The 13,441-nt window shown below is 46.1% G+C and overlaps 1 protein-coding gene across 9 annotated transcripts in view; it reads left to right on the forward strand.

The window, feature by feature from the left end:
* EDARADD (EDAR associated via death domain) overlaps positions 1-13,441 on the forward strand; it is a 1,165,333-nt gene that overhangs the window by 1,078,886 nt on the left and 73,006 nt on the right. For all 9 annotated transcript variants that reach the window (XM_069607375.1, XM_069607376.1, XM_069607372.1 and 6 more), the window contains one exon: positions 11,209-11,254. In XM_069607375.1, coding sequence (XP_069463476.1) covers positions 11,209-11,254 — 46 coding nt within the window. The remainder of the gene's footprint in view (positions 1-11,208; positions 11,255-13,441) is intronic.

Raw genomic sequence — 13,441 nt, forward strand, 5'->3', positions numbered from 1 at the left:
CCAACTATCCCTCCCAACTCCCACTCCCCAACTAACCCTCCCCAGTCCCCTTCCCCAACTATCCCTCCCGACTCCCACTCCCCAACTGTCTCTAGGCAACTCCATTCATGTTTTGCAAAGTACATTAGAATGAGTCATAGACAGGGCACGTATGAGTCCATGGCCTATTTGCGTCCCCTTTTTGGCTCCGGTGTGAGGCTGTGTGCCGAGCGGGACAGCCACATGGAACGCCGCCTCGGGCTGCTCTGCACAGAGCTACCAGTTGTGCTTGTGGATGATGCGGGGGCTAGTGCCATGAGCCGTTGGTCCAGGAAAGGCTGGAGCAACATGGCCATTGTTTTGGCAATGGACGACATCATGCTGTTCCCCTCCCTTGCCCTGTGTGACAGCTGGACAATGGCACATGTGCAGCAACCAAGTGTCTTCCACTGGCCTGCACTCTCTTGCGCATGATCTGGGTCTCCTGAAGGTGCTGCTGCACCAGGGATGTCAGTACATCCTGCTGTTGCTCCAGCCTGGTGAGGCGGCCTTCAATATCCCTCACACTGGGGAAGAGGGGATGTTGGGGGCCAATTGGGCCCATGGGGCTAAAGAGCAGGGGCTCCTCAATGCACTGGTCTGTCGTGTCTCCAGTTTCCACACCACCCTCGTCCGCTGTGTCATCTCCAAAGCACGCATGTGCATGGCCTTGTGGCAGTGGTGGTGGCGGCACAGCTGCTTCTGGGGCTGCCAGGGTGGGTGCAGCTTGTGGGGGCTGAGGTGGCAATGCAGGAGGAACCACAGGGCCTGCGGTGGCAGTGCTGGAAGAACCATGGGGCCTGCAGTGGCAGTGCTGGAGGGACCACAGGGGCCTGCGGTGGCAGTGCTGGAGGGACCACAGGGGCCAGCAGTGGCAGTGCTGGAGGAACCACGGGGTCCTGCAGTGGCAGTGCTAGAGGAACCACGGGGACCTGAAGTTGCTGAACAGGTGCAGCTGGGTTTGCAGTTGCAGGTCTGCCTGTTGAGGCTGTGGAATTCTGGGTTGAGGTGGTGATGGTCTTTTGTGTCTCTCGCCGTCGATGCCTGGTGCCCCCTGATGTGCTGGGATGGGCATCCTCATTGCCAGATGATGTGCCTGAGGGAGTCCGAAAGGCAGGGCGTCAGTGAGGAGTGTGGATTGATGAGGCATACATTAATGATTTTGCTTTTTGATGACAGTGCTGTGTCAGGGACATGGCGGGGGACATGGCATGATGCACACATGCTTGGGTCATGGATATTGTGCGGGTGGATGTGTGATGTACGCACATGGTGTGTGGTGTGCCAGCGATACTGTCGTGGAGTACTCACAATTTCTGGGTAGGGTGTTAGGGGTGTGGCACACATGCTGTGGGATGTCATGTTGGGGAGGGTTGTGCCATGGATGGGATCCCCATGTGCCTACTGCCTGTAGCACTTACAGGGATCTGTGGAAATGTGTGCTCATGGGTCAGCCTGGCTGGGACAAGGGAGACACATGTTTCCTTGGTGTGTGACGCTGGTAATTTGTGGGTAGTGTAGAAACACACCAATTTTGCTGTGGCAGGGGTATGTGTGTCAAGTGGCAGTGGGAGCATGTTATGCTGGTGATACAGAGTGCCTGTGCTATGTTCTATGTGTGATGGGGGTATGAGTGATGTTCTGGGTGAAGGTTTATGTTGTTGTGTCCAACCAGGTTGCATGTTGGAACAGGGCTCGGGGGACAGCAGGGCTGTATTGGTGTTGTGCACAATGCACTTGACATATTTTGCAGCTGTAGTGTGTGCAGGGTGAACAGGGAGGTTGATGTGACATTGGGGTTACATGTACTCACCAGCCTCCTCGGATGTTCATGACTCCGGCTTCTGCACCACAGACACCTTCTATGGACTTGAGGTGTAGCACACTGCTGCACGTCTCCTCCCAGGGCTGCAGGCGGATGGGGGATGTGCCGCCACCTGTGGCCATACCCTGTCTGCTCTGTGCCGACAGGAGATTGCGCACCCTCAAGCGCAGATCAGCCCACCTTTTGTGACAGTCATGCACATTGCAGGGGGTTGTGCCAACTGCTGTCACTTTCGGGGCAACCTTCTCCCAGATGGTCTTCTTTCTGAGATGTGCCTGCCTGCGTTGGTCGATGGAGAACAGTTGGTCTGCATGTTGGACAATGGTGTCCGCCAACATGTTTAGCTCTGCCTCGCTGAAGCGCGGCTTGCGCCTCCGGGTTGCACAGACTCTTGATGTCATCTTGCTTTTTCTAAATCTGTGCTCAGAATTGAGGTGTGTGTCCTATGCTCTCAGGATTGTAATGGATTGTATTTGTATTTGTATTTTATTTATTTATATAGCGCAGCCAGGCCCGAGGGCAACCGGGCGCATATCTTGACACAGGTTACATTTTAAGATGGCAGGTTAGCACAGTGTATACAGTAGGTTATGCATCGTAAACAATGTAAGGTCCAAACATCTACAGTCAAAGAATAAATGTAAAATTTTACAAAGTGCAAAGCACAATATCTACAAGTAGCAGGAGGAGCATACAGGCGGAGGTAATGGCTGAGCCAGGGGAGGTCCTGAGATACGTTTGGTCATTTAGACAACATTGGTAGCTAACCATAATTTGGTGCTTTGTTTGAAAATGGTAGGAGAGTGTACAGATCTAATGGGTAAAGGAATCGAATTCCAGAGTTTGGATGCAAGGACAGGGAAGCTGGTTCCCCCGGCTTTCTGCAATTTGTATCTGGGGATGGTCAGACAGTGTGCTTGAGCCGATCTGAGTAGACGGGTAGGTGTGTAGTGTGAAAAGCGAGAGGAGAGATAGGCGGGGGCCTGGTTTTCAGACATTTGTGTGTAAGCGTAAGAGATTTCAGCGCAATTCTTTGTGTCACTGAAAGCCAGTGTAAGCTTCTCCTGGTCTCAGAGATGTCAGAGGATCTGGAGATGTTGAGGGCAGCTCTAATTGCATTATTTTGCGTAACCTGTAGCTTGTTCAGGTTATGTTGGCTAGTCCCAAGATATAGGGCATTACAATAGTCTACTTTGGACATGACCAATGTCCTGGCTAGGATAGTACAGTTCTGTGTGGTGAGGAAGCGGCAACATGCTGTAATAAGCTTACATGTATAGGCGGATGCCGAGACAACTGAATTGGTTTGTCTATTGAGTGATAGGGTGGAGTCGAGGTAAATGCCTAATGTTTTGGTGTCGGACGAGACTTTAATAGTGTTACCATCGATGATGAAAGTCTTGAAGGCAGGGTCAAGTCTGTTCAGTCGTTGTTGGGATCCCAGGATGAGGAGCTCTGTCTTATCGTCATTAAGACAGAGCTCGTGCTGGGCCATCCAAGCTTGGATAACTTGATAGATGTCATTCAAGGCTTTTGTATCCACTAGGTAGTCTCCTGTGATTGGGATGAGTATCTGGGTGTCGTCAGCGTAATTGGTGTAGGTAACACCCAGATAATCAAGAACGTCAAACAGTGGTTAGTGAAGACATTATATAACGTTGGTGAGGTACATGATCCCTGAGGTACTCCGCATGGCACTGGGATGGGTTCTGCAGCAGCGGTGGGTGAGAATACCCTCATCTGCCTGTTGTCCAGGAAGGAGCTGATCCATTTGGTAGCTTTAGCGGAGAAGTAGACAGCAGATTTCAAGTGGCGACAGAGTATTTCATGGTTGACAAGATCAAATGCTGCCGATAGGTCTAAGAGTAATAGTAAGGCTAATTTGCCGCTATCTTTTAGGTCCTCAATTTGGGTTTTCAAATCTAGTAGGGCTGTTTCTGTCCCATGTTTGGGGCGGAAACCAGATTGTCTTGAGCCAAGCAAGTTGTTGTTGTCAAGGTATTTTTGAATCTGTAAATACGCTGCCCTGTCCAAAATTTTCAATAAGAAGGGGACCGTGGTGATTGGGCCTGTAATTGGAGGGGATACTAGGGTCCAACGTTGTTTTTTTTAGCAGTGGGATGTCCCTGGCGTCCTTAAGGTTGTCGGGAACAATGCCCGAAAGGAATGAGGAGTTGATAAATTCAGTGATGAAGGGAGCCAGTTCATGAGCAGATCCCTTGATGACAGGAGCAGGACAGGAGTCACCTTGACAATTAGAAGGTTTCAATTTCCTAATGATACTTTCCACCTCATTAATGGTCAGGGGGGTAAAACTGAACGGAGTGTGCGTGAATGGAGGGTTTCTGGGTTTAGTGGTTAGCGGATTGCTATTTTGTTTGATATTACATTTTAGCCTGTAATGCGGCAATTTTATTAAGGAGAGCTTTTTGAATGTTTTCACACCAAGTGCTGTCCTTAATGCAGTTATCTGGGGTGGAGGATGGGTTTTCTAATTCTTTAAGAATTTTGAATAATTCCTTCGTGTTAGATTCAGCCTGTGAAATACGTTGGTTGTAAGACTCTTTTTTGGCTTGTAGGATTGCTTCCTTGTAATTAAGGGTTGCTAGAATGAGGTTGTCTTTGTTAGTCTCGCAGGGTAGACGTTTCCAAAGTCTAGTAATGTGTTTTAGTAATGGCCACCGGTTGATTTCCTGTTCCGGTGATCACTGTATTTCCGGTCATTGTAATTGTAATTGCGGCACCACCCAGGAGTGTTATGCCGGATTCGGAGTCACCGGCACCTTGGGTGTTGCACCAAGGGTGCTGGTGTTGGCATTTTGAGTGGGGGGGTTTGTTGGAATTACCGGCATGCCAGTGCCACCATATCCAGTATGCCGAAATGCGCATGCACGCCATCACGGAATCAACTGGTGTTTCTGGCAGCTAGAGTTCACGGACACGGTGGCACCATCATGCCGGTAATTAGGATTTCTTACCGGCAAACTCGTAATGAGGCCCAATCTGTGGCAGCGGTACATAATGCCATAGGTACAGATTGTGGAGCATGCAACATTCTAGGACATGTGCCTGACCTAGTTGGGTCCAGACAGTAGAGCTCCCCAATTCCTCTGTAGGCAAAACAAATTGGCTTTCAGTAGTCTGAAGGAACTTATCTGTGATGCATGTATGGATTTGTGTCACATTAAAACGCCTCTCTGCAGGCTTATGGGTGTTAGGATGTGGGTGAGGCATTAGTCAAGGCATGCATTATAGGGATGTCTTTATGCATGACTGGGCCAATGGAGTGTAGGTGTGGGATATGGGAGATAATCTGACTGTGCAAATGGGGGGTGTCCCGTGCATGGCTGCTGTTGCCCCTCTGCCAACACCCCTCCCCTTGAAAGTGTCAACTAGCAACCAGATTATGCTTAACTAGAAGCCATGCCCTTTACTTCCTGCGTTTGGCCTTGTATGTAGGGAGCCTACTCCTGTGCAAGACCATCGAGCCATGTGTAGAGCCAGTGAATCAATGCACACCAGTGTGTGATGACCATGTCGGCATCACAGGTTCTTTGCACATTCAGGGTATTGTGTTGCTTCTTGTTCCTGTATACTTGCTCTCTATCATGGGGTGTACTAATGGCACATGTATGCTGTCCAGGGAACTAATTATGTCTGGGAATTGGGCAACATCATAGGGCCTCATTCCGAGTATGGCGGTAAGGGATAGCGGCCACCGCTAACGAGAGCGGTGGCGGTAATCCCTTACCGCCATACTCCGAGTTCCCTTAGCGCCATGGTGCTTTTAACACCTGCTTTTAGCAGGCGTTAAATACCATGGCGCTAAGGGACCTTGATGTTAATTACGCCACCGTAATTTACGGTGGCGTAATTGACGCCTTCCCCACTCCCATTATGCCCTATGGGGCAAGAATGGGAATGGGGAAGGGTAAATGGGGATTGGGGAATTACCGCCCCGCCAACCTTGGAATGGGGCGGTAATTCCGCCAACCACCAAGGCGCTGCCGGTCCGGGTACGGCGTCAACCAAGGCGTTAATAGCGCCATTGGTTAGCGCCGTACTCGGAATGAGGCCCATAGACTTGTTCTTTTCTGGCTGCGCAAATGTGGCTGTGCATGTCTGCTGTTGCAACGGCCAACACCCCTCCCCTTTATAGTTACAACTAACAACCATGTTATGCTTACCTAGGAGCCAAGTCCTATGTTCCCTGTGTGTGGCCTTGCAGTAAGGTAGGTTACTGCTGCGCAGTACCATCGAGTAATGTTTGGAGCCAGTGAAAAGAGGCACACCAGTATGTGATGATCATATTGGCATCACAGGACATTTGCACATTCAGGGTATGCTGTTGCTTCCTGTTCCTCTCTCGCCTGGGTGTACTAATGGCACATGTGTGCAGTCCAGGGCACCTATTATATTTGGGAATTAGGCAACATCAAAGACCTGTCCTTTTATGGCATTTATGGCCTCTTGTGTTGTTGAAATGAAAATGTGTGCCGTTGCATTGTAAGAGGATTCAATTCAACACTACAGCTAAGTCAACGCCTAGTCTATAATACTGAATGAAAACTCTTATTGATATAACTTTATGTCCAGTTCATGCGTTCTGGATGACTACCCCTATATAACACCCCTCTCTTGGAATCCTCCTGACCCCACTGAGCCAAGAAGTAGTTCTGTTTTGCAAGTTTAAAGGTTTATTTGATAACTTAAACAATATATATTATATCACGCTTTATAATAAATTAATAATTGGATATCACACTTAATCTGGTATGATAAAGATTAACGACGGAGAATCTGGCACTAGCACACTTCTTGATAATCACTAAGGAGTTGACATGGAATGGATAAGATAGCAACAATACTTTTATGGTTTCAAATGGATGCAATGTGGAATGAAATGCAGTACAGAAAATACTCAATATGATTTCAACAAAACAATGTAATCACTTTCTTGGACAATTCACCCCCCCCTTTTATGCAATGCAAGGAAATGGAAGGAAGGCACACAGTTCTCAGAAATGCAATTAAATGTGATTCAGTTCACCCAGTAACTTAGACTACAGACGTTGAAAACACAGGCCCAAATGCTTTTATATGTGCTGGCAATGGAGTGAAAAATATGCTAAATTTGCTTTTAATTCCCTCTAGAAGTTCAGGGTGAGTGGTATCTAGTTAATATTAGTCCAGGCTCACACTAGCAATGATTCAGGGATGATTAGCAGGTTAAACGAATTTCTGGCAAATGGAAGGCAAGCAGCAGCAGATTTTTACACGTGAAGAAATTTGCAAATCGCGGCAAAATTTGCAAATGCGTGTTCCGCGATTGCGGTAAAACTATAAGGGGTAGGCATGTGGTTCTTGGTGCGATTAAAAGCTAAGATTCTAAGCTTTCAGATGAAAGTTACTGCAAGTCTCTAAGACAAACGGTCGCGGAGATATGAGCGATTTAGTGAAGGTCGTTTTTGGTTTTGCAAATTTTAACGCAACACTTTTTCAGCTTTAAAAATGATGGCAGAATAACACAATTGCTAAGCTGCAGTTCTACTTAAATTAAAAATGGATTGAATTATATGATTTTAACTAAGAGATGTGTTCTGAGTTTTGCTGAGTACTCACAAGAGATTTTGAACCGGAAAGCGACTTGGTCACGGACTTCAGTCTGGTCAGGTCTTCCCGAGTTCCGCTCACAGCGCCTCACAGCATCGGGGTCAGCACTCTGGATACAATGGCCTGGTCTCTGCTAGGCACCGGTTCTCTGGGTCGGGTCCTGCCTTCTCTTTGGATATTTCTGTCACCGGGTTCTTGCAAAAGTTCTTGGCAAAATTCAGACGGCGTCAGCCGGCTGTCTGAAGAGTTCAGTTGAAAAAAGATTTTCAGGCCTGTTGACAAATACTCTTGCTGGCAGTGGCCTTTTTGGTTAAGGTTCTGTAGTGTCTGTTTATCTTGGAGTCTAAGTGTTGGCTCCTTGAAGGTTGATGGAGGTAAGTATGGATTTTTCCGGCAGAGCGTCCCGCTGCAGATGGAAATGAATGTCTCTACCTAAGTTTCAGTGGTCCATTTATATGTTCTGCAAGGGGGTGTGTGTGTTGGTCATAACTAAACTTGCCCCTCTCACTTGTCATTGGTCCAGCTTTCATTTCTCCCCTGATTGGGGGAGCTAAGTTGTGTCAGAGTGATGTCAGCCATTTATGATCTCTTGAAAAAACTCCCCTGTCATCTGTGAACCCAAATCTATATATGATCAAAATACATATTTCACAGTTACACAGTTGTTTGAAATTACATACCCATGTCACATATCACATGAGGTATACTCTGTCCCAAATCTGCTGTTTCTAAGAGCTTGCATTCAAAAATGGCAACTTTTAGCACTTTTTAATGTGCTAAACAACATTGGATCTTCATTAAATTTTATACAACTGTTCCTCACATATCTACCCACATACCAATGCATTTTCGTTTGTCTAGCTGAAACAGGGAGTCTGTAATATTAATAAACAGCAGGGTTTTGTCCCAGAATATCCCACAATTTGGAGTTTGGGCTTGAATTAAAGGTACATTTTTTAAATTAAGTCTCTCAAAGTTATACATTTCTGTCATTTGATTACAAAGAGTTATCAGTGTTTTTGTAAAATATATATTTTACTTTCAATTCAGTCCTCAGAGTGTTGGAGTCCGCCTCCAAGACTTGGGTGGGTCAGTCACATGTCTTCTGGCAGGCAGGCCTTTGTTGACAGTAAAACAGTAAAAATCAACATATTCCTTTCAGAGGAGAGGGGCCATTGTGTGGTCTCTGGGAAGCTGACATCAGGAGGCCAGGGAGCCACTTTGCATTTAATTAACAGAACCCTGTGATTTCCTGGCTTCTTGTGTTGAGTTCTGAAGTGTCAAGAGTTCTCAGGACAGGCAACCCCTTTGAACTTTTGATGAAATGAGACCCCTTTCTTTGCACTAGACAGTTTTGCAAGACAGCTCTCCTGTCAAAGTTTAGACCACCAGCGCCACCCTCAGGATTTTGCGGTTACTGCATCCCTCCTTGGGATTTTTTTTAGATTGATTCATTTCAGCAAGTGATATTACATGGAGTATATTGTCCATGTTCAGGATATGGCATTGGTGTGTTTCTGAAGTAAAGTAATTCTGTGCCCATGATTTTGCCATATTTGACATTCAAGAAAAATGAATTCCCCACAATTCTAGGTGGCTTTTGGCAATCAGCATTGCCATTCCCAATGGTTTCAGACTACTGTGCGGGTAGTCCCATGGTGGTTTTAGGCAGTGCCCTTCTGTGCCCATAACATCGGCAAAATGGGTGGCAGCCTATTCTTCATGCCCTTCCCTGGGCATGTTCTGGGAAGTTCTGGCCATCATGATGTTTTCAACGCCAGTACTGCCCAGTTTTTGAGGTAGAGCTCGGATGCATGGGTAAAAACATCCCACAGCATGGAGTAGTGTGGCAGCCAACAACAGTATATTATTGAAAATGTGAGCTGGGCCATGCCATGCCGACAATGTGCTGATAGCTGCCTGTTACAAGAAAATTGGAGTATGACCACTAACTTAAGTAGTGGAGGTGGCAGTTTGTATGTGAATGTGGCTCTCAAGGTTACTCTGAATGAGATGGAGTACATGGATTATGATTCAATTGTCTAAAGATAAGTTGTGATCATGTATATTGGGGACATCTTCCTCCTCCTCCATCCTTGTTGGTCTGTCTGCTGTTTGATTGCAGGATTCCTCTGGGAATCAAAAAGCAGGTACACCTCTTCTAGGTATATTGGCAGTGCTCCCCTGAGCGGCATGTTGCTGCTGGTCTTGGAGTGATTTGGATACGTCTTGTTTAATTGGGAGGGGTGATCATGAGCACCTGTGATTGATTTACCTACAGCTGGAGCTCATTACCGCCGGGTGTTTCAAGTCAGTAATTTCTTGCAATGTTTCATGTTTTATTTTTAACTGGTATTGGTCACTCTGCGCAACCAGTATTGTGCAAGTGCGGTAATGCATTGATGACGCATCTGTTCGTTTTGAAAGCTTTGCGTCCAATGTTATTGTGTGGTGAGTGACTTGCCCTTATTCAGTGCAGTAAATCATCTGATATTTTCTGATACTGCATATTTTACCATTACCGCCAAACTTGTAATCAGGTCCTAAGTTATAGCAAGGGCCACAAGGCAGGAATACAAATACTGATCATGAGGTTCACAGTGCCACCTCTGCTGCCACTCGTGGTTTCTCTAATAGGGGAAGTGATGTTAATAGGAAGGCAACATCTGCAAGTGCAGGTCACTTTGCGATTTAGTGAACTTGCGCTCTTCTGTCTGTGTTCACCAGGAGATATCAGCATCTGGGGCAATATAGACAAGTAAAATACTAAATAATAAAAACAGTTACTCTCACTACATACTTTATGGAAAAAAGATGGTGGCTGGATGTTTTATCACATGACTGGTATTAGGCGCGTTATAAATGAACAATAAAAATAAACTGATTATTCCTAGTACTTTTTAAGACATGATTTGATTAATCGCATGGAGGACAGAATTACCTCGCCTCTCGTATCAAGCCAGCCCACCCGCATTGGGTGGTTTGTTTTCCTTCAGACCCTATGTGTATTAGCAGACTACACATCTTCTGAGATTGATGTCCCAGGTTCTGTGGAGTGGGCAGGCCAAAAATGATAGACGTTATATTATCACATTGTTGTTGCTCTTGATAAAGTTCCAGTCCAATCAGTGCTTGGTTGAGGAGTCACTGCCGGAAAAGAAGGTGGTAGCTGCTCTTTCAGGAACGTATGGGGCCAAATGGTTAGTCACTGGTGAACAAGGGAGGAGTCATGTTCTAAAACAGTACCCCAATAATTCCTGGGATTTGTAGTCATTTTTGTTTTTCTTGCTACTGACTAATAAAGAGATGGTGCATAGTATTTCCCTCTGTGCGATTAATACAATCTGAACTTTGAATCATAAATCCGAGGAATAATCAACATGTGACTCGGCTTTTATACTTTGCTACAGTCTTGGGTGAGAGTAAGAGCTGACAGGAAAATTAGTTGTTCAATACCCCTTGTTTCCCCCTTTCACAGTCACATGGGTTTTTAAACATTGTGGAAGTATTTGCATGGCCACAGGCATGATGCGCTGCAGTCCGTGGGTTATGCACACACACGTCACATCACTTCAGAAATATGTAAAGTTATATACACAATGTACTGGTTATCTGCTCCCGCTTAAGTAACCTAGTAGTTAAGCAAAGAGATTGTCAATTGCGACGTCTGGCTTTATTGGTACTTTTTTGTTTGTATTGTAAAAAAAAAAATAATAATCTGTAGTGTATACATTGTTTTTTTTCTCTTGTAGCCTGAAGAGAATGATTGCCAAAGGGACTCTGAAGAACCACCATCAGGTATAGTGTTTGCACCTGAGTTTATTTATTTTGAACGGATACTTTCGAGCATAAGGGGGATGACTAATTGAGCAACCAATATCAACTATAAGAGGATAAACTTGGTATAAACGAGAGAGTCATTTCAAAAAGTCCCGCTGACATGATGAACACTCCATTGAGCTTAGCTATGCAGCTTCCAGTCCTAGACTGCTTTTTTTGTCTTTTGCTTATACCCAAGTTAAGTTCAAATTAGTCTAAAATGAAGGATGGTGCTCACCAGAAACGCCCCAATACAGCTATATATGGTCTCTTCATTCAGCAAAGTGAGGTTGCGGGACCAAGAAAATCCCCCATGCGATTTTCTGAATGTAGAGCCTTTGTTGCCTACTAAAAATAAATTTTCCATAGATCATTTTTACGATAATCAAATTCTATATGTATGTGAATTTAATAACAACAAACCATTTTGCTGATTGAAAGGCCTCATGTGTATGGGATGGCTTAAATCCCACAACACCCACACATTCTGGTGTCATTTTAACATTTATAGAAGCAGCCTCTCCTCCATTGTAGCTAACCTAGTGTTGGAGGCCTCTTGGCTTATGTACATTTTGGCCCTGTATAATGCACCCAACCCTACTTAATCTAAGACGCTTCTAAATTACAAAGACCCATCATCGCGCAATCTGGACATACAAGAAGATGACATAAGGAACATCATCATCAAACTCAAGAGCTCTTGAGCACCGGGGCCAGATGGGATACCCAACATTGTGATGAAGGCAAACCGCACTGTTTGTGCAAAGATACTAACAAAATGATACCATCACATAGTACAAACCAGCAAGATACCTGATAGCTGGTGCAGATCTGCGGCTCCACCTACCAACGAGGCAAAAAACCTGAGGGTCATCTTCAACTCCTCTCTCCTTCTCGTCTCACATCACGGGCATCTCTAAAAAATCCCACTAGCAACTGCGCCTTCTCAGAGGTATTCTACCTTTTCTCCCCTTCCCTCAGAGGCTCACCGTCTCCACAGCCCTGGTCCTCTCTAGGCTGGGCTATTGGAAGAGCCTCTTTCTCAACCTGCACTCTTCTACCCTCCATTCTCTTCAACTCATACAGAACAGAACCGACTTATCCTTGGCCTTAAGCCCAAGGACTGCATGTCTCTAGTGCAGAAATCCCTTCACTGGCTCCCAGTGGCTACAAGGATTAAGTTCAAGACCCTTTGCATTGTCCACAAGACTTTCTTGGGCTTGGGCCCATTCTATCTGCAACATTCTCTTCCTAAATACTCGCCTTCCCGAGCCCTCCGCTCGTCTTCCTCTAACCCTCTGCGGGTGAGACGCATCTCCAAGCAGAGACTTGGGGGGGAGATCTTTATCCTCTGCAGGTGCCTCCCTCTGGAGCAGCATCCCTGCCTCTCTCGGTCTTGAGCCGGATCTCCTTAAATTCCGGAAATTCCTCAAGACTTTCCTCCTTCTCTCTCCCCCTCCCCTGCTAACAACCTCTTTCTGCTCTCTTGCTCCCTCTCTTCTACTTCTGCTCAGTTTCGCTGACTGGCTGCCATGTGTACCTTCAGAACCTCACAGGTCCCAAGCTTTACTCGCCAGTCCCCTGCACTTGCCCCGGGCCATGCACTTGCCGCAGCACTACTGCACTGCGGTTACGACCCATGAGAGTGGTATCTCTCTGCACTTAACCCATGTTCTGACTGGACTGGGTGCACTTGTCCCTATTGCCTCCCCTGTGCACTTCCTTTTCTGTTCGCCTGCATAATCTGAATGTACCATGCCTAGTAAGATTGTTTGTCTTGTCTTCCCTATGTCTTCCCCTGCCATGCATGGTTGCGCTTTGAAACACTTATGTATAAGCGTATAATAAATAAATAATCAATCAATCAATCTGTACTGGTGCCGATCTGCAAAATGGGCGATAGATTGGACCCGGCCAACTATCGCCTCTTGGCAATGATTGACTCCAGCCATAAGATCTTCGCAACAGCGTTATTAAAAGATCTAACTGATTGGGCAGAAAAAAACAACCTTCTAAGGCCTTTCCAGACAGGATTCTGCAAATCTCACAACTCAATTACCAACATTAGTACCCTCCAATTCCTCATTGCAGGGACTGCACACAGTTGCAGACCCAATCTTTGTAGCTGCTACATCGACTTCAGCAAAGCATTCGATTTTGTTTCAC

This window comes from Ambystoma mexicanum, chromosome 4q (genome assembly GCF_040938575.1).
Source record: "Ambystoma mexicanum isolate Mex_15411 chromosome 4q, UKY_AmexF1_1, whole genome shotgun sequence".
In the NCBI taxonomy this organism is placed as follows: Eukaryota; Metazoa; Chordata; class Amphibia; order Caudata; family Ambystomatidae; genus Ambystoma; species Ambystoma mexicanum.